The sequence below is a fragment of the Centropristis striata genome, chromosome 24 (genome assembly GCF_030273125.1).
Source record: "Centropristis striata isolate RG_2023a ecotype Rhode Island chromosome 24, C.striata_1.0, whole genome shotgun sequence".
Lineage (NCBI taxonomy): Eukaryota > Metazoa > Chordata > Actinopteri > Perciformes > Serranidae > Centropristis > Centropristis striata.
The window spans coordinates 17,383,310-17,405,906 of record NC_081540.1 but is presented as its reverse complement, the minus strand read 5'-3'; the positions used below and the strand labels follow the sequence as shown (position 1 = coordinate 17,405,906).

Sequence of the window (22,597 nt, the reverse complement as noted above, 5' to 3'; positions counted from 1 at the left end):
TAGCAATAAGAAAATGCACTTAACAATGTAAAAACTCATCATGTGCAGAACCTATAGAACCCCAATAGCAGAATTAAAGTGTCTGGCTTTATTTTTTAGCACTTCTTTTAATTAACAGCATTTAAATATCACTTTGTAAAAAAGTATTTTGACAGTTTATAGTGTGCTACCAACATAAACATTACTGGGGATTTCCACCGGGCGCGTTACAGCAGCGGCACGGCTACACTGCGGTTTTGCTGCGTCTTCTGCCCGGCGTCAATTCACACCGGGCGCCTTACAGCAGCGTCACGTCAGCTTAGCGAGCTGGTGGTATACGCGAGATCACGCGATAATCCTGACCATACGGGAGACCGCGAGATCCCGTGATAAACTCTTAACTCTATTTATGCAGTCTATGGATAAACTGTGTGTATAAAGTAAACAACAACAACCAACAGCTTACTTTGCTTCTCTGACGTGAAAGATCTATTGATCTGACCATCTATCCTTATAAAAACGATATGTTATGTCATAAGTGATTGTATGATGTTCCACTTCAACAATCAGTCTCTTGTCGTCCGTGTCGCCGATCCTCTGAGACCCTTTGATTGATTGATTGCTGATCTGGTGCCCCGGTTATAACATAATGTTGATGTGAAGTAGTAGGCTGCATGAAATGCGTATTGTGTTTTATTTTGAAAGGGGGCGGAAGTGTTTTACGTTGATTCTGAGTCGGACTTCCTGTCTGGTGCGATCTGCTCTGTTGAGATTTACGCGGTTTGGCAGCGTCTCGCGGAGAAATAGAAGTCCTACCTAATGCTCGCGTAGAGACGCTGTTGAGACGTTGCTGTAACGTTACGCAGCGCGCCCGGTGGAAATGCTCTCATTGATTAGAGTGTTACCTATTTGCGAACGCGACACTGACGTAACGCGCCTGGTGGAAATCAGGCTTTAGACACAAGTTTGTTTCATTACCTGAGGGAGCACAACATCTCCCACACATTCTCTGGTAGCCTCATGTGCCTTTTTGTGACTGGCTGGGGCTCTGGGACAAGACCAAGCAGATTATGTGGCTGATACCACAGAACATCATCTTTCATAGTTGATGGCTGTGTGTCCATCCCAGGTAGCTGCAGATCCAGGGGTGATCCTTCCTGGCTTGTAGTTGGCTCATCTCGCGGAATAGCCATTGTTTGCGAGCCATAGCACTTGCACTCCTCTGGAGCTGAACAGAAACAGCTGAGTACTCGCCACTTGATGTGACCTGGATTGTTGGTGAAAATCTGTACAAAAATTAAAACAATTGGGTGTTACTGAATATGCTACATTTACAGAGTAAATAAAGACACATTTAATTCATGAATATTATAATAGAATATATTAAATACTCCACCTGATGTATTTTCATTGTTCCATGAACTGTTTCCAGTTTATTTGGTCTTTAGTGTATTCATGGCTCTGTTTTGACAGGAGGTGTATTGGAAGATCTGAAATTCAATAGCACAGGCAAATAAGTAAGTACCATTGAAATCACTAGGAAGTCTTAACAAAGAAGAGAAAGTATTATACAGTAAAGATCAAATTTTCTCCATATTTGTATTTTAATCTTACCTGAGTATATATCAAGCTGCTCTTTCAACTCTTCATTTCTTAGTTGCTTCACCCTGAGATCCTGCAGAAGACCACTCACAGTGTTCTTTGCCCTCCTCTCTCTGTCCTTCGCCTTCCTCCTCTCTCTTTCCAGACTCTCCACCCTAGCCAGGGCTTCCCTGAGTCTGGCCCTCAGATCCTCATGTGATGAAGGCAGAGCATAGGAGTGTTCCTAGTACAAACAAGGATGAAAATATTATAAATCATGTTATATATATACATATATACACTACTGGTCAAAAGTTTTAGAACACACCAACTTTTCCAGAATTAAATTGAAAATTATGCAGTTTAATGTCTCAGTGTACTCTGAAATTAATGCACATTTGCAACATTTAAAATTCTTTATTGAGCATGATAGTGTTTTGAAAGTAAAAAAAAGATTCAAAATCACATTTTATGTTGGACTAAAGGACTAAAAAAAAAGACACAAAATGACCAAAAAAAGACACAAAATGACTTACAAAGACATGAAAAGAATTCAAAAATGGACAAAATAACCCAAGACTCCATAGAGTTAAGTAGTTAACCCATTTCTTGTTCCCTGAAAAAGGCCTACTTGTATAATTCTGAAATGTACATTATTTTTCAGTTTTGGTTAAGCTTACCTTTTTTTATTTACCTCTGGCAGTTCACCACTTACCTTTGTACCCTTTCAAGCTGTTCATTTGACTTGAACTGCTTGAATTTCAATTAAAAAAATGGAAAAATTGGGGTGTTCTAAAACTTTTGACCGGTAGTGTGTGTGTGTGTGTGTGTGTGTGTGTGTGTGTGTGTATATATATATATATATATATATATATATATATATATATATATATATATATTACATCACTCAGTCACAGTCCATCACATCTCTACTAGTACAAATTGTTGGCAACTGTCCCACATTCTTCCACATTCTGAATCTTATCACTCCTTAATTGTACTGCCAACACTGTGTGTGTGTGTGTGTGTGTGTGTGTGTGTGTGTGTGTGTGTGTGTGTGTGTGTGTCAAGGATGCAGATTCAATACTGTTTCAATGTATGTGCATATGTGTATGTACTGTAAGTCTGCCTGAAAGAGTGACAGAGAATGGGAGGTGTTATTAGGGCATGGGGGTGGGGGTGACAAGAGGTTTGAATATAACCAGGGTCATAATGCTCACAGCTGTTTGAGGCATAGCTAGCACTTATTACTCACAATATTGGGGAGAGGCAGGGGCTCGGCCTCTTGGACAAGGTGGGAACAGTCTGACAGGGTCTCCTGTGCCTTCTTGGAGGTCTGAGATGTCCTGGTAACCACAGGCTAAAGCGAAGGATAGAATATAGAAATTATCTCACAGTGTAATACAAAAAAACATCACTGATTCCTTCACATTAAGAAAGGGAAAAAACATCTTCAGCATAGTGTGGTGTTGAATTATGGTATCCTTACAGCATAGTGATACACCTACCCTGTGGAGATGAGCTGGGAAACAGAAGACTGAAGGAACAGCTCCAGCTCTGATCCTGACTGTCTGACCTGTCCCGTCAAAATCCTCCGTCATCCATGCTCTGCAGTAAGCATTTCAGACCGGAGTAGCTGAAAACCCTTCCCTTCTGACAGCTGTTTCCCATTGTTTCCTCTGCTCCTTATCTTTGGGCAACCTACATAGTATGAGAAACGTTAGCAAAGCAACTAACAACAATCAGAGCAGTTACTTCGGGCCAATTTAGTTAAATAAGAAAGAGTTCTTCGTTGTTTGGTTTCACCGCGGGAAATCACAGTATTATGCGCGGGACTTCATAGTATTAGCCAAAATCAGCAAATTCTGTTCGTGAAATGACGTTATAATAGCCAGATACAATCAAAAGTATTTTTTGATTCTTACCTGTGAAAGGTAAGGCCATGCGATCGGGTTTGTACTGTAAATCTGTTGGTACTAGTGATGGGTCGGGCAACACCGATGCGTCGGCGCATGTGTGGAGCTCATAGAGCGAAGCCCCGTGTCGGTGCGCGTATCGCTTTAAGAAAGTCACGTGACCGAAACAGCAGCAGTATCGCCTGTCAAGGAAGCGCGCCAAACCTCTGTTAAAGGAAGCGCATCTGTCAACGGGATGCATCTGCCAAAACAATATCTGATCTTTTGCGGTTCATCCTCGGAATCATCAAGAATTATGGAGCAGCCCCAAGTCAAGCGAAAGGTTTCTGCTGTGTGGGACCATTTTGATCTCATATCAGAAAATAAGGTATTTGTTTTAATTTCCTTGTTGTTTCATCATGTTTCTCTCAGAGTTTCCACTTGATATATCTGAATTCAAATTCATTTCAAAGTGACTCTTAGTTTACTATTCATACTATTTTCTGCAGGTTAAATGTCGCATTTGTAAGACAGAACTTTCATATTTAAACAAGAGCACCTCCTCAATGCTGAGGCATTATAGGGCCAGGCATGAAAATGAAGTCCAAGATACACCCAGAATAAACTCAGGTATACAGCCATTCTACAACTTACTCACAGTTGCTTTCTTGATAATTAATTCCTATTAATTTATTCTTTACCTTGTTTTTAACCATCAAGCTTCCAGGAAGCAGATGCTGGATGAGGCTGTCTTGAATTTCATTCTGAAGGACTGCCAGCCCCTCAGTGTTGTGGAAAATGAAGGGTTCAGGGAACTGGTTCAGGTCCTTGAGCCCTCATATATTTTGCCAACCAGAAAGGTTTGTACTATCTAAAGTAGTAGTTGATATATCCAATTTATTTAATCTTTAATTTAAATATATTGATTTGCTTTTGATTTGACTTCACTTGGTGTCATTTTCAGACCATCAAACAAATGTTGGCCAAAAAGTACGAGGAGGAACGGGAGCGAGTGAAAATGGAAGTACAGCAAGCTGTGGCAGTAAGTTTAACAGCTGACATGTGGACATCTGTGAACATGGAGGCTTACTTGGCTCTTACCTGTCACTACATTAATGAGAATATGCAGTTGTGTACATCTGTTTTGGGTGTGCAATACTTTCAACAAATTCACACTGCTGACAATTTGGCCCAAGTCAAAAGGGGCATGATGGAGGACTGGGCCATAACCAGTAAAGTAAAGTGTCTTGTGACCGACGCAGCACCAAACATGATTGCATCCACTAGACAGCTCCACATTCGCCACTCAATTTGCATTGCACATAGTCTCAATTTAATAGTTAGGAAGTCATGTGATCAGATCCCCACACTTGCATCCATCAGACACAAAGCTAGGCACATTGTCACACACTTCCGATCGAGCACTACAGCCAAGGAGAAGCTTGCTCAAGTGCAGCAACAGATGGGACGACCAACCCTGAAACTCATCAATGAGGTGCCAACACGCTGGAACAGCACCTATGAAATGCTGAAAAGGCTACATGATGAGAGGGAACCAGTGTGGGTATCTCTGGCCTCTCTAAAGACAGATTTGACTCCACTTACAGCTGATGAGTTCACCATCATAGGAGAAACACTTCTTGTGCTTGCTCCTTTCCATCAAGCGACAGTGGAGTTGTCTGAAGAGAGGCGAGTGTCAAAGGTCATCCCGATGATGAAAATGCTATATCTTGCACTAGAGCGTAACGCTTCAACCTTGCACACACAGGCAGCCATACACCTGCATGAACACCTGAAGCGTCGAGTCACAGACACTGCTTCCAATCTGGAGTCTTTAAGTGTGTTGACCCTAGCAACACTTCTAGACCCCAGATTTAAATCACTCGGGTTCCGCAGTTCCTCCAAATGCAACGAGGCCATCAATAGACTGCGCTCGGAATGTGCGTCTGTAATCGGACGCACAAATGAGCCGCAGCCGGGACCGTCTTCACAGCAGCTGTCTGCAGCCACTTCAGGCATGTTATTCTGCATTATTTGTTTGTTGTTGTTTGGAAATCATGTACTAAAATGCCAATTCATTGTTTTTTAGATAACCTTTGGCAACATCTGGACATTGAAGTGGTCAGACAAAGCAAAAGTGCCACAGCCGATGCCATCCAGGAGGTTCAAAGATACCTGGCAGAGGGCAATATTGCCAGGTCCCAAGATCCAATCCGATACTGGGACAATCAAAAGACCCACTACCCAAACCTCTTCTGGCTTGCGTTGCAATTTCTCTGCACGCCAGCCTCATCTGTGCCGTGTGAGCGGGTGTTTTCAACGGCTGGAGAAATTGTGTCCAAAAAGCGCAACAGGCTCAATTTCAAGACGTTGGAAAAACTTATTGTTTTGAATAAAAATTTGTAAAAAACAAATCCCAGTGCACAAGCATCCTCTTTCACAACACGCTCACTTAGATTTTCATGTTATGATACATGTTCACATTATTTATTGACTGTATCTAAAAATATAAAAGATGTTTTAAATTTTAATGAATATATGAAATAATACAATATAAAATATAATTACTTAAATTATATTATTGTATATACTAGGTCATCAAATCAGTGTCAGTTGAGTCTGTCAACTAGGTTGCCTGTAGGGATTTTTAAGGTCCAGCAGGTGTCAGTATTCACTCAGTGACACAGTATCGACACAGTATCAATACAGTTTGGCAATGTGTTGAAACGCTTCACGACGCCTCATCTACCCATCACTAGTTGGTACATTTCCATGCAGCACATGAATGAGGCATCTTCTCGCTGACTCCGCTTCTCCACTTTGCCACATCCAAGATGGCGGCGACGTCGACGTACGCTTCAGCACTCAATGCGGAGTCTATGTATATATGTCTATGCTCTCGCCTGCCAGCTCTCAGGACATCCCCAGTTCCCGCCCACCTCAAAACAACCCGTTGTCATGGGAACGACAATGACTGACAGGCTCCTCAGCCCCTTAGTGTATGTCGCGTTCATGAACATCAGGGAAATAACAGAACTATGAACGATTAGCCCAGTCTCATTGCATCCTTGTGTCTGATGCTGCCTCCTAACATGTTTATAACAGACCCAGTCTGTCAGAATACTGTCAAGGTGTATACTGAAGGCTATGCATTAGTGAATGTGATTCAGATTCAGATGTTTTTTAGTTCAAGAATAAAAAACATCTGAATCTGAATCACATTCACTAATGCATAGCTTACAGTATACATCTTGTTGAGAGCATTCTGACAGACTGGGTCTGTTATCAATATGTTAGGATGCAGCATCAGACACAAGGTTGTGATGGTGCTTATGAGGTGTTGCTCCAAGATGGTTGTTGTTGTAAAGCCTGATTTCCACCGGGCGCGTTACAGCAGCGCCACGTCAGCGTTGCGTATGCCGTTGCAAATAGGTAACACTCTAATCAATGAGAGCATTTCCACCGGGCGCGCTGCGTAACGTTACTGCAGCGTCGCGTCAGCGTCTCTACGCGAGCATTAGGTAGGACTTCTATTTCTCCGCGAGACGCTGCCAAATCGTGTGAATCTCAACAGAGCAGATCGCACCAGACAGGAAGTCCGACTCAGAATCAGCGTAAAACACTTCCGCCCCTTTCAAAATAAAACACAATACGCAGTTCATGCAGCCTAAAACTACTGCACATCAACATTACGTTATGACCGGGGCACCAGATCAGCAATCAATCAATCAATCAATCAATCAATCAATCAATCAATCAAAGGGTCTCAGAGGATCGGCGACACGGACAACAAGAGACTGATTGTTGAAGTGGAACATCATACAATAATTTGTGACATAACATTGTTTTTATAGGGTAGATGGTCAGATCAACATATCTTTCACGTCAGAGAAGCAAAGTAAGTTGGTTGTTGTTGTTGTTGTTTACTTTATACACACAGTTTATCCATAGACTGTATAAATAGAGTTTAGAGTTTATCATGGGATCTTGCGGTCTCCCGTATGGTCAGGATTATCGCGTGATCTCGTTATCTTGCGTGTATACGACCGGCTCGCTAAGCTGACGTGCTGCTGCTGTAACGCGCCCGGTGGAAATCCCCAGTTAGATGTGTTGTTCTGGGACGGGTCAGTATGAGTATAGATAGTATAACCACTGCAAAAAACTAGACTACACCACTGACCTACACCATTAGGAGCTGGTGGCACCTTGAGGTGTTTTCTTTTAGGAGTGAAGGAGAAGAAAACACATGTGGAAGCGGGACTCTGTGCGTGCATGACAGTGTATCAAACATTTAACTTTGTCTTCCTTCCACCTTCAGCTGATCCCATCCAGTATTTATCTGGTGAAGGACAGCGGCGATGTCCTGCTGCCGAGCCCCACAGGCTATATCGATGATTTCGATGATTTACATCGATGTGAGGTCTGTGGGGACGAAGACCGGTCCCCTTTTCAAGTGACTCCTGGTAGGACCAAAGCTAATGATTATTGTCATTGATTAATTTGTCTGTTATTATCTTGGATTGATGACTTATTGGTTCTGTATTTCTTAAAATGGTGAGAAATGTTTCTCTTAAAGTCAAGATCACATTCTCACTTTTTTTGTCCACATCTACACGATATAACTTACTGTCTTAGACAAATAAAGACACCATATTCACTTAAGAAGCTGGAAGAAAATTATTTTATTTTATTTGTAAAAACCTGACGATCAAAATAGATGGACATAATCTGAAAAAAACAAATGATTAATTGTTTCAGCTCCTCCTGCAAGACAGCCAGCCTTCACGTTCATGGCAAGGCCGTCAACATCCACTGGGCATGCTGGGCCCCCCAGCCCATGTCCTGCCAAACTTTTCACCGGGTATGAAACCAAATAATCTATTTTGTAATTGTTTACTTACAGGAAATTAACAAGAAATGCTGATAAAAACCCTTTTATGAATAACATGCAAAAAGTGCTAATCATTGTCAAATCTGTGTCTCCGTCCCCTCTCTGTCTTTGCACTGAAAGGAACATTTTACTTGGAAGGGTGGAGAGAGGCAGCCTATTAATCAATGGGGCTTCACTGATTGTGGAGTTTAGTCAGCAGGACACCACAATCCCAGCCATGACAGAGAAAGTGAGGAGGGAGCTGAGGAGTGAGGGAGAGATTGTTCTCTGTGATGGTCAATGGAACAAGCTGGTTGAGTCCAGTGGAACAACTGGTATGTTGTGTGAACAACGTCGATCATTTACCCTTGGCGGAATGCCTTGAAGCTTAGATCCTTTGATGTAATCGATTTTTTTATTCAGGCTTCAGCTCTTTTTCAAGCAGGTCATTGGATAGGAATATAATTACCATTTGTCGACTAAAACAATTCTGTATAGGAAACCTGGGCTGTAAACAGTAAATGTCACTTGCAGATTACCTAGCCTCATATGTAACTTCCCCTGTTAGAGGAAACTGTAGTATAAAATGTCATAACTTTAATCAGAGGCCCCAGTAATGGGTACTTCCATGTTTGATTTTTTTCTTAAAATATATGGTTTGAAGTAATTATAGAGAGAAATATGTGGACATTAATACAGTGTGAACACAATATTATTAATAAAGTCATTAGCACTAAGGTTTAAGTAGAAGTTGATCTTACGTGAGGCACACAATGTTATAAATCAGTAACAAGCACCATAGTTTTGGTGAAAAGTTGATTTATCATGTTAAAAAATGGAGAGCAGGTAATGATTTTATGTCCAGAGGGACATCTATAACACGATGGTGTAAGTAAATAGTAATAAACTGTTTCTAAAAACATAAGTAAATAAAGCTAGGTGTTAATGGTGTAATCATGTAGCAAAGTAGGGCTGCAACTAACGACTATTTTAATAGTCGACTAGCCACCGACTATTGAAACGATTAGTCGACTAATCGGATAATTAATAATTTTTTCTTAAATTTAGCATGAAGTTGCTTTAATTATGTGGCAAATGATAATAAACACAAGAAAGATGGGTACTTAAATGAAAAATGCATCTTTTATTCAACATTCAGCTGCTGATTCATATAAAAAATAAATTAACCTCTGTCCGTTTTATAAAAAATAAATTAAAATCCAGTAAACATTTTTTCCTGTAAACCAAGGACAGGCACATTAGCAGCAGTAAAACAGTAAATAAAACAAATATTAAGTGCATTTTGTGAGGTACATTCAATGGTCATCAACTGCACAACTTGTCTGTTGCAAAAGAACTTTACAATTCTCAACAGTCTGAAATCTAACGGTTTTAACAACTGACATTTGCAGATACACAGCTGAAAATAAAGTATTCAGAGTTGTCCAAATTCAAGTTGTAAACATGAACTGTGTGATACAACCTGGACACAAACCTGTCATGGTGGACAGACCAGGTTTAAAATCAACATGAGGCTCAGGCTATGTCATTCAGTTTATTCATACTAAGAAAAGTCAGCATATCCACATGGTCTCGTGTGAGGCTTGCTCGCTTCTGGGAGCAGATATTTCCTGCTGCTGAGAAGATTCGCTCTGCCGGGGTGGATGTTGCAGGAATGCACAGAAGAGATCTTGCTAGTTTTGACAGTGTGCGAAAACGCCCCTCATTTTCTCTCCACCAGCTGAGAGGGTCATCCTTTTTGGCTATTGGTGCCTCTGTGAAGAACATCTGAACTTCCCTTCTCACCATTTGGATTTTTTTGTCCTCCTGGGTTTCCTCCTCTTACTCAGTCAGACTGTCAGTGTCCGACTGAAGCAGGTTATCCAGCGCTGACTTTCCCCCTGGGACATTATCCCTCCTCTTCTGCTGTAGCTCAGGGTCATCATGTATCCCAGTCTCGGCCTTTGCTTCTTTTATGGCAAGAACTTCAACTGTACTTTGCACCCTTGTAGCGAACCCAGCCAGACAATGGTGAAGCATACTGATGGTTCCAGATGTATTTATTTATGTACAGCCGTTTGATTTGATTTTGTACACAATCTCCTTCCGTTCTGGATCACCGTAAGAGCTAAGGGCAGATAAAACAAAATGAGCTCTTACTAAAAAATAAACCATAAAAATATAAAAAATGACAGCTTAACCATGGACTGACCCAAAGGATCCCTCCAGCCCAACATCACCACATACACACACACTAGCACCCCACAGAGGCAACAATGAGCTTGACCAGCAACACAACAAACTAGCATGGAGAAAACAAACACTCTCCTACAAAAAGTTAATTAAACACACACAACTCCCTGCAAACATATCTTTTCAACACACCTTGTTCCCAGTTCCAGCTAGGCGCTTAAACATTTAGTGAAATCCTTAAATCGCGGAGCTATATTGATCTCTGGCCTCTGTGTCATCGTCTGCTCCGTGCGAAGTCAATTGCTCCGTTTTACACACAACCCGAACTTCCGGTCCGGGAGCGCCAAAATAAAAGCATGGAATAATCAAAACGAAAACAACAAATAAAATCATACAGGAAGCAACAATCAGTTATCAAAACCCCTTTTAAGAGTTACTTACAACCCTTGTGCCATCTTCAGGTGAGATAAACTTCATCTTTCTGAATCTTGGATCAATGACAGCTGCAAGAACAAGTGGGTTGTCTCTCTCTGCAGACACAGTGTTAAGATTCTCCCATCTCTCACTTATTCCTTTTTCTGCAATGGCTCGAAAGGCTTTTCCTGAGGTCGTCTCAAACTGCGTTTGCCTTATGGACCGTTGCAGCCCTTTGACCAGCTGTGGAAGACATGAAGCAGTAGCATACTCCTGTCCGCTGAGGAAAACGGTAGCACATTCAAAAGGCCCCAACCCTTGCACCAGCTCTTCAAGTAGCACCCACTGCTCTGGTTTCAGGTCAAAGTAGTGCTTGCCTCTTGGTGTTACCTCAGGGTCAGAGAGAGTTGCAGTGACTGGCCATCTGGATCAGCCTGGATCAGCTTGTGCTCTGCTGTGTTCATTTGCTGCTGCTTCTTCTTCAGTTTTGAATTTGCCAGCTCACTTCTCCTAAAGTGCTCCACTAAGCTTCTTGCAGCACCAGTAGCTTTGTTGATGCTGGGCTCTTTGAGGGCACTGTTGACAATAAGTTGGAGGGTGTGCCCAGCACAGCGGACTGAAGACCAACCGTGTTTTTCTTCCAGGAGTCGAGCTGCCGCCACCATGTTAGACCCGTTGTCATGTACTACTGCTTTAATTTTGCTCGGCAAGATGTCAAATTTCTCTATCATCTCTTCCATCCATATCATGATGTTCGCAGCAGTATGCCTCTCCTCCAGAGGCAGAGTGGCGAGGTTCAAAGTCTTCATTTGCCAGTCTTTGGTGATGAAGTGACACGAAACTCCAAGATATGCCTCTGTGGCACGGCTGGTCCAAACATCACATGTCAGTGTGAGAGAGCTGTTGACCTCTTTTAGGAGATCCTTTACCTTTAAACACAAAAGTTGATTTTTGTAAATATTTAGTTAAGTGCAAAAACCAGTCAACAGAAACCATTCAACATACAAGTTTTACAGTTTTAATAATTGCAGCTACTCTATGATTTTACCAAAATTAAGTTATGTATTTCAGCTATTTTAATATATATGTAACTATATAATATATGAATGAAATATATAATTGCTTTTAAATGAAATTTGTGATTGCTTGTATGAAATATGTGTGATTGTTGATATGAATTATGAAATGTGTGTGTGTGTGTGATTGCTAATATGAAATATATAATTGCTCTTAAATGAAATGTGTGATTGCTTATATGAACCGTGTGTGTGTGTGTATTTTAAACAATTACCTTCAGAAACGTATTGTATTTCTGCTCCATCAAGTGGGTGAAATGGGTTCTGGATGGCAGAATGTAGTCTGGGTTGAACTGGGCTATCATCTGTTGAAGCCCGGCCATGGAGAGCGGCCTCATATCATAGATCAGCATCTGCAATACTGACTCAGTGAGGGCAGTCGCCTGTTGCGGGGTGCACGTCTGCTTCTTTTGCAGAAAGGGGTCCATGGTGGCTCTCTTCATCGGACTGCATGCATTTAATTTAAAATACATTTGTCAGGCATAACGTTAAAGTTCTCTTTTAAAGCGAAAATACGCTTATAAAATGTACAATGTACATCAAAAACAAAACGTATTGGCTTGAGTGGCGAGTCAGACTCCGTTTTGTTCAACTGCCCGACGTGCTTTCTTTTTAGATGCTCGTGCATCGCCGAGGTGCTGCCGTGATACGCAAGGTCTGCTTTGCAAACCTTGCAAGTAATTTTTTTATTCGCCGTATCCAGGCTAAAATGCTCCCAAACTTTTGAAGTTTTGGTACGCGTAGCTGTGTTGGACGCCGCCATTTCTGTGTACCTTACCGCTCGCGCTCGGCAGAGATTGTAATTAGGTGAGATGCCTCACTCTGTTGGAAAAACACGTCTGGCGACAATAGTCGACAATGGAATTCATTGTCGACTATTTCTATTATCGATTTTTGTCGACAACGTTGACGAATCGTTGCAGCCCTATAGCAAAGTAGAGAAAAAGAGAAGTGTCTTGTCCTACTACAGTAGGCCAAGAGGCCTGTGAGTTTACTGATAACAAGACACAGGGCCAGCCGTCTAACATGGCCGTGTCCAAAGGATGAGCCAAAAAGGCTACAGCAGGGGTGGGCAATTCATTTCCCCAAGGGGCCACATGACCAATACCACGAAGGTTGCAGGGGCCGGACCAAAACTCTGAACTAAATTCTGCTAAATATTAATTTAATCGCTTTATAAAATACAGTAAATGATCTGGTTTTGGGCTGCTACTGATAAGAATACATGTTATGATAAGACTGTTTATAATGTGGAGTAAATGACCTTTAGCAAGGTTCCTATTGGTGTTTTTGTGTTATATAGCTTAGTTAGTTTGTATATTTTATAGGTGTTTTACAATGTTGTGATGCTTTTATTTTGAAAAGGTGCCGTCCAGTGTGAAACGGGTGCTTTCATTTTGAAAGGTAGTGACAGGAAATAACAGGTGGAACGGTTAAATGAAAAACGAACGGTAAATAATAACGAGTGCGTCGTAATTCATATAAAGTTGATATAAAGTATCAAAAAGGCTTCTATAGTGGCTGGCTGACAGGGCACAAGGTTTGATAAAGTTTATTTTCTTCTGTCATATATATTAGTGGCTATATTTGTTGTCTTAACTATAGTAAAAGTGCTTGTTTGCTCAATTGCTAATGCTAATGTTTGTTATTGCTCTTACGGTGGATTCAAGGAATGTCTTATTTTTATTTTCATGGAGCTACGATTTAAAATAAATAAATGAATGCTACTAAACAAACATTCAAATCACAAAAACAATATAGAGCATGTATGTTACGCAGTAAACCAGTTATTTATTAACTTTATGCAAAAAGCAATACGTGTTTTTGACAAGGTACCGAGGTAACTCGGGTAACTCAGATATACGTAAATCGCCTTCAAAATAAAAGCACTGCGGTTGTATTGATTTCTAATTTCTGGGTAACCTCATGCGGGCCGGACCAGGACAGCCAAGGGGCCGGATGTGGCCCGCGGGCCGCCCAATGCCCAGGTCTGGGCTACAGGCTTGGGAGATACCTTTGTAACTCATCAACAGAAATGTTGATGAGTGTGAATAAGGGTGCAGCTATGTGGTAGACAAGGTGGCAGGACAAAGATTTTTTTTTTAAAGTTGATGAGCAGGTTAACTGTACAAATCAACCAAAATTAATGGAAAAATAAATACCCCTCATAATAATTAAACGGTAAGTGACCTAGACTAACAACACTAGTGTATTTTGTATTACTTACAAGTTTATAACCAACAAATTGTAATTCCTGACTGTAAGTCTATTTTTTTATTTCTTGCTTAAGAATCAGACAAATGGGATGGGGTCAATTTACAAGCTCTCCAGTTAATTTGATGAGTTCTGATTCCAGGGACAGCCCATTGAAGTCATAAATTAAGAGCCTCGTGCTAATTCTTACTTGGAAAGTCTAAATCATAATAAACTAAAAGAAACTATTTTCTTGGTGAAAAAAGAGGTTGAAACATGTAACAAGCTTATTATACTGCTAAAGAAACAGAGTACTGATTCTCTTCATCCAATCAAATAATCAACTGTATCTTTTCTGTAGGTCTGGCATTCTGGAAACAGAATGCCAGGAAAATTGTTGCAGTCCCCGAAACAGACTACCAAGAGCTGCAAAGGAGAAAGAAGAGGAGGAGTGGGTAGTGTTTCATTTATCCAAAACAAACAAGTCGCTCAGGTATTCTAAATACAGCAGTGAACATCTGCCTGATTGAGTGTGGCGTTATCACCAGGTTGTAATGTAATGTAATGTGTCCACCTGAGCTTGATATTAAATTTGACTTTTCGTGCACATTGTTCAGTTAGGGAGCATATGGTATATGGATGGCAGTGTTACAATGTTCTTTTTAGATTTGTCTTCATTAAATATATACATTTAAAGATGTTAACCTTTTAAATAGCTCACAGCTAGACTACCTCCAATTAAATTGCAAGTCCAAGCAAGTAATCTAAATACAGTAGCTGGTTGGTTATCTACTCAGGACTAACTTCAGTGTTGCTAAGTTAAAATTTGAGAATCACAGGTATCTTGTCTCATTAGCTAATTTGTTATATCTCACCTTCTTCCACAAGTGTCACAGATGGGGGCGCTTTGGCCACCATGGAGGAGCTGGTCCTGGCAGCAGAGGAGCTGCCAGCAATTTCCAGAGCCCTCCAGGACCTGGGACAATTCGCCAGGGCCAACAAGGTCAAAACCATAGCCCTGACGGATGAGGAGGTGGCCACCTTTAAGTGTGTCATTTGTAGAGGTGTGCAAGATAAAACATGAATGGGATAGTTCAATGTCAATCTCTGTACTCATGAGTAGGTTAAGTTCCTTTAATTTGTCTGTTGTGTTCACTGAGCAGCTCACATCTCTGCATGAATCCATGTATTTTCTATATGGAATATGTAATACATTCTGTTATGCTATAACAAGATTTGAGTGAATATTGACATGAAAATACTGATGAACACATTTCTGATTTTGCTGACAATCTTCATGAATCTTGCAGATCCCATGAAGCACCCCATGGCCAGCTCATGCTGCCGTAGCCTGATAGGTTGCCAGGTATGCATTGAGCAGTGGGTCAACCATGAGCCCAGCTGCCCCAAGTGCCGTGATGTGGAATTTGGGGCAAAAATGTTTGTTCTGACTGGGATTGAGGACACCATTAGCATCCTCAAAGACACAATTAGAGACTAGTTAAAAAAAATTTTGTTAGTCATTAGTCCTATTTTGTTTTGTTCATAATTTATTTTCATGTGTTATTCTGCAAGTTGGTTGTTTTTGTGTTTTAAATAAATGAGAATGTGTTTGTAATCTTTTGTTGACTGAGTACTCCTTTGTTTAATGCCTGGCTCACCCGCCGGCATTAGTTATGATTATAATTAATAATCAATAATAATTATGTTAATAAATGTGAACCATGCATGGTTCAGAGAACAGTTGCCTATACTACTGTACAATGATACATTTTTTAAAATCCTTTTTATGCTTGATAATAAGTAATTATTACTACGGGACTTTTATTTTGACAGGACTTTTATTTTCCCGCTTCCGATGTGTCTGACGTCATATCAATAAATGAGAAACGAAAAAAGGAAAAAGTGAATCTGCAAAAACCAAATAACGGCCGTTATTTCATTTAGGTTTTTTGGTTATTTCATTTTTTGATGCTGATAGCAAAATCTGTTTTTCTGTTTTTGGTTTAAAACGAAAAAAGGAAAAGGGGGCACTGTTTTCGTTTTTTTGAATTTTCGTTTGGACAGAAAAAGTACTATGCCACCCGGACCTATTATACAGTGATTATGCCGTTTGTTTTCACTCTGGTCCAAATGCCGCAGCACTGACAGGGAGTCATGTTTGCATGACGACGGACCAGAAAAAGTGACGTCAAATTTACGTGACTCACGATTGTTAAAATGAGTCTCTAAAGTAATGATAAACTTTAACAACAGAGACACAAGTACGCATTTCACATGTACGCAGTTAATTTGTCGCACTGCTCCTCTTGTTTCATAAACGGACCCCTCCAGTTTGACTGTAGCTGCGCTAATGGCGCTAACGAAGCTAACCGGGCTAACCGAACTAACTGGAAAACGGTGCCTGGACTCCAGTATTTGCCGATATGGTATCGGAATCTGAACAACTCTAGAAGGAAAGAAGTATGAGACAGAGCTTTGGAGCAACTTACTTAGTTGATTCCCAACACTACAACTAAAGGATTCTCACTCTGTGTCGCGATGGATGCCGGTCGGCCAGCGGAGCGGTGCAGAGGGAGCGGGTGAGAGGAGGATGATACCATTTGCTAAGTGGGGGTGTTTTCATTTTCATCCTTAACATATACGTTTAAAGCTAGCTGAGCCCATCGTTGTGTGTATAAAAGCATTTCAGTTGTGTGTGTGAGACAGCATAACATTTCAGTGGTGTTTGTGAAAGCATTTCACTTGTAAGTGTGTGAGTTTTTTGCTATAGTGTGTGAATGTGTTTTGTTTTATATGTGTGTGTGAATGTTCATTCTGAATTATGTCCCTGACGGCCCCTCATAAAGGACTTCAACATTTCTACCCAACTTTATTTAAAAAGCAGATCATTTTACATTCTTCCTCTCTCTGGGAATTTACACAGTTTACACACATCTATACAATAACACACATTTACACAATTTCTCTTGTGGTTTGCAGCACTTCAGGGCCACCGTATTAAATACCTAAATGATGTCATCAGCGCGAGACTGAAGTGTGAGAAATTAAATAAAAGATGAAATGATGTTCAGCTGTGTGACTGATAATCCATAGACATATATACATGTATGTATGTATATGTATATGTCTATGACTATGACTATGTCTATAATCTCCCCAGGTGTGTCTCTCAGCATCATGCTGTCACTTGGTGTCACATCCGGGAACTACAAGTGTATAGTAAGTAAGAAAACAACACCTTAGATGCATCCCAAAGCTCTTAATTTTCGCCTCCTTTATCCGATATCCTCGCTTGAACCGGAAGTTCTTTCGCGGGCGCCATCTTTACGACCGTCCCAAACAGGGCCGGGTCTACACAGGCATGTATGAGGGGGCAGCCACAAATCTTGAGGGGGCATTGTGCTCCAGCACCTTTTACCATGTCTAACTGACAAATTCACTCACTCGGATGCAGGTACACTGAACAAGTGCCTTGTAAAGTACTGTGGTCTCAAATGCTTAACAAACTTATTTTATTGTAGTTATTGTTGTTACACTAACCATATATGAACTTGGGTTGCTGTTAGTTGTATGTCCTACCCTCAACCTAAACTGACTGCACTTTGTCAGGCCTCTACCCTAAGACCTGCCCAACTTGGGTGTCCCTATGAAGACTAGCTTCTGTTGGTATAGCTCTTAGGGTCACTGAGGCACTCAAACCTCCTGACCACGATAAGGTGGCAATCCCTCAGGAGGATGTTTTTGTATTTTTTTGTATTTTTTTATTTTTAGAATACCCTTAGGAGGATGTTTTTGTTTAGTTTTTTAAATTAAAATTAAAGAAATAAAACAACGGCTATTAGCCTAGAAAAAACAAACAACTTAACAGTTACTTAGGCCTACTGGATGAGACCATTAGACATTTCAAAAACATAACAAAACAAAGGCCCAGGCATCCTGGTATCCTGTAATCAACTGAAAAAATACCCAGCATTTTGTCAACACCAACAAATAGAACAGATATTGCCTAGGCTAGAATAGCTGGTGAACATTTTTATAAAGTTTTATATATATATATATATATATATATATATATATATATATATATATATATATATATTTTATAAGATGAAAATAATAAGACAATAGAACAGAGCAAGTAATCATGAGTAGAGTACGAATAGGACATAGTAAACTGAATAATACACTTAGTATAATAGGAAAACATCCAACGGGTCAGTGTAACTGTGGGGAGAGGGAGACAGTGGAGCATGTGATGATAGCATGTGCTGGATATGAAAGAGAGAGGGAAGAGATGAGGACAGGGCGGCGGAAGGAAGAAATGGGGGGAGATAATTTCAAGAGTTTAGTAGAATGTGGGAAAACTAAGGAAGGGAGGAGAAACATTATGAGATTCCTTATCTCAACTGGATTAATTAGACGATTATAATAGAAGGAAAATGAGAAGGAAATAAAATCCAGCAGATGGCGGTAAATTGCAACACTAAGGATGCCCACTGCCATTAAACAACAAAGAAGAAGAAGAAGAAGAAGAAGAAGCTGTGGCTTTGACCAGCTGTGACTCGGCAGATTTTATCAGCGATGTTGTGTTTCTTCCTGCTATTAAAATGGTAAGTACACCGTCTTTCAATTTTTAATCAGATTGAATAATTAATAAGTAATAAAAAATAATTACATAGAGGCTATATAACAATTTCCATATAAACTTTACTGGGAAATTCACCAGTTAGCGTTCGCTAGTGTAAGCTTAACGTCAACGTCTTTTAAGGTGACGGTTATTTTAACGTTGGCTAACTACGGCATTTTTGCTGGCCACTAATTTTAATTATGTTCTCCTAGGTCTCTAGGTCAACGTCAGCCTCCTGTTTCCCTTGGCAAACTCTCTCACAAATTCGTCCATGTCCAGCTTGTTTGTAAGGGACTTTTCATGGGCCAAGATAACCAGGTTCCTCTTTCTGTGATGCAGCATAGTTCTGCGAAAGGGGGTTAAGACACAGGACAGTGTAGAGAAAGAGCTCTCACATGCAGCTGAAGAAACCCCAATGACCAGTGCTGTAATGTACAACTTGTACAGCGAGGGAAATGCTGCCTTGTAGTGCTGTAGGGTTTTGCAGACAGTAGATAGATCTGGTTCATTGGGGCATTCCTTTAGCAACATGGGCTTTGCCACCAGGATTTCATTTTTCAGACATCCTGCATCAGTGCCAGCCAGCTCAACCAAAGGATGCAACAGAGCTCCGTGGAGGAATGTGTCAGATGTAGGCACAAGGCTGGACGTGGCCTTCATCAGCTCCAAATTCTTCTGGCAGAATCTTGTCTCCAACTCGGTAATTGCCTGGTCCAGAATGTTTAGCAGAGGTCTTTTAAGTGACTGATGGGGGGGGGACACTGTCATCTCTGTCTGTGTGGCCCACTGTTGTAATTACAACACTGTCACTGAGGTGCCTATTCAGTGTTCTCCTTCTCTTTGCAGGAACGTCATCCCCAGCTGCTGTGTGATCTCCCCCTCCCCACTCATCACTGTGAACCCTCATGGCCCTCAAAGAATCCAGTGCTGTACCAACCATGTTTGAGGCTCTGCACATATCCACAGACTGTATGGCATTTGCTGGTTTCAGTAGACCAAGCACTTGCACCAGAAACTTGCCAATTTCAAAGAAGTGCTGCCTCTTAATCTGACAGAGCAGCCCTGATGCTTCAGTGCACAGATCCACTGCAGCATCATCATCCTTTGCCACCTCAGACAGAACAGTGATTATTTGATCTTCATTCTCAGTTATGCATCTTGTCACCTCATAGTGGCTAGTCCATCGGATTTGTATTAGCCTCCTAAGATTAGGAGCATCATATTTTCTAGTGATGTAGTGGTGCTGAAAAAAGTTGTACAAGGAAGAAGACAGATCAAAAAATATTTTAGTACATTGTTCGCTCTGCATGGCATGCACAACTACCAGGTGCAGTTGGTGGTTGTAGCAGTGAATGTAGGGTATATACTTTCCCAGCTTCTGTTGGAGCAGAGCTTGAACACCTCCTCTCACCCCACTCATCACTGAAGCCCCATCATAACACTGGCTCAGAATGTTGTCAGCACTGTAACCAGCATCAGAGAGGCACTTCAGGATCTCAGAGGTTATGTACTGTGCATCTAGTTGGTCGAGGTCAAGCAACCCAATGAGATGCTCCTCGGGTAGGGAAGCACTGACAAACCTTATCATAACTGGCAGGTTTTCTACATTACACCTGTCCCTGCTCCCATCACTCTTGAGGCAAAACCCCACAGCATCAGCATTTTCATATTTTTTTTTTATCTCTCCGAGCACCATGTTTGCCAGTGTTTCAATTATTTCATTTTGTATGTGATTTGATGTATATGATGCATTCCTTGGGATACCCTTGGCGATGCTGGCTAGTTTTTCATCTTTCTCAAGGGTATATTCCATTAACTTAAGAAAAAGCCCAGAAGCAATATCATCATCATCATGACCAGAAGCATCACGCCTGTGTTCCGTTGTTCCGCGTAGACCCAACTCATTGACACAGAGGAACTTTACAGCGTTGCCCACACTCTTGACATAGTACCGGTTTTTCTCTACCTGTGTCTTGCCAACCAATAATGTGTCAACATTCCCCCCAGTAGCCTCTCTCTTCTGGTGCTCAGCCCAGAGAGTAGAAGCATGCACATGGTTGTGGGAGGACACATGCCTCTGCAGCCCTTTGTCACTTTCCAGTGCAACTTTCCAGTTGTTGAAACCAGTCAGAGTGAACACAACATCCCTCTCATTCACAGTACTGTATTTGCGACAGGGAAAGCAGAAACATGCATCCTGTTCAGCAGAGTATTCAAGCCATGGTCGTGTGCGGTACCAGGCAGGATTGAACGACCTCAGTTTTTTTGCTAAATGCACGTTTTGGGTAGCTACTTAATAATAGCTGGGATGGTGCAATGGTGGTTAAGTCACTGGGTAAAATGGGAAGTTTGGGGTTAACTGTAAGAACACCTGAGAAAGGAGGAGGTAGAGTAGAAGTAGTGCTTGCTGGTGTTATGCTAGCTACTGTTGGAGTGATGCAGGCAGCAGGATCACTACTAACGTTAGCTGATGTGCTGCTAGCTACAACACTGGTAGGGGTAGGTGCAGCACTAGCTGCTGAGGTGCTAGCTACAGCATCGCCACCATGATCTCCACTGGTAGGGGCAGGAGCATGTTTTTTAAAAGCTCTAAAAAATGGATGCATTGGCTTTAATGGAATATCAATTTATTTATGTATTATATTATTATTGTCATTATATATTTTTCATTTTGCCCTTTTCCACAGGGTTTTTTTCCCTATTTAGGTACACTTCAATTCATTTTATATAAACAGAAAAGTAGAATGATTAAAAAGAAATACAATAAAAAACTTTAATTCTTTGTTTGCACATTTTATTTCTTCTGTTATTATTTCTTCCATTTATAAATTAGGAAATACTATTGTGTCATACAGACTGAGGTTTAACATTGTAGATTAAGAAGAAAAAATTCACTTCCTCTCATCAGCAGCGAGCAGGATGGCGGCGGCACTCTCCTTCGCTTCCTGCAGCAACGCCACCGCTCTCTTCTGAGTCTGCAGCACAAAAGTTAAATCAATAACTAAAAATGTATTTATCTAACAAACTCAGAGTGCGAGAACACACTTACTGCCATCTTAAAGTTGTCATCTGTGATGTCTTTGAGGTTTATGGTGATGTTGTAATATGCACCGAAAACAGCTGTCTCTAAGGCCTTAGCCACCACCTGGAGACACAAACTTCAAATTAAAGTTTTTATTTAAAGTTTTATTTTGAAAATGGCCACCACCTGGAGACACAAACTTCAAATTGAAGTTTTTATTCAAAGTTTTATTTTGAAAACAGCTGTCTCTAAAACTTTTTACATCACCTGAATACACAAACTTCCAATTATGGTTTTACTCAGTTTTATTTTGAAAATGGTCGTCTCCAAAGCCTTAGCTGCCACCTGGAGACATACACTTCAAATTAGTGGTTTTATTTAAAGTTTTAATTTGAAAACAGCTTTTTACATCACCTGAATACACAAACTTCAAATTAGCGGTTTTATTTACAGTTTTATTTTGAAAACGGTCGTCTCCAAAGCCTTAGCTGCCACCTGAAGACAAACTTCTAATTAAAAGGTTTAATCTAGTTTTATTTTAAGAACAGTCACCTCTAAAGCTTTTATTTTTTGGTTTGGTCAACTTAACCCTATTTCATGTGACTTGATGAACTAAAATCATTTTGATTGATTTCTGATCAGATGTTTAAGGTGTTTTGTCACCTGACTTGCAGGCGATGTTTCCGTAGACAACCATTTCCTTCAGAGGAGACCAGAGGACTCTAATCCCATCAGCCAGAAACA

The 22,597-nt window shown here is 40.8% G+C and overlaps 1 protein-coding gene and 1 pseudogene across 1 annotated transcript; one reads left to right on the top strand and one right to left on the bottom strand.

The window, feature by feature from the left end:
- Window positions 1–1,386: 1,386 nt before the first annotated feature.
- LOC131962601 (THAP domain-containing protein 6-like) lies at window positions 1,387–3,574 on the bottom strand (annotated as a pseudogene).
- An 11,063-nt stretch (window positions 3,575–14,637) lies between these two features.
- Window positions 14,638–15,747, top strand: LOC131962686 (uncharacterized). The gene is made up of 3 exons (XM_059327677.1): window positions 14,638–14,652; window positions 15,090–15,265; window positions 15,512–15,747. The coding sequence occupies exons 2-3, from the start codon at window positions 15,118–15,120 to the stop codon at window positions 15,700–15,702; spliced, it is 339 nt and encodes a 112-aa protein (XP_059183660.1). The 5' UTR covers window positions 14,638–14,652; window positions 15,090–15,117; the 3' UTR covers window positions 15,703–15,747.
- The last annotated feature ends 6,850 nt before the right edge of the window (window positions 15,748–22,597 follow it).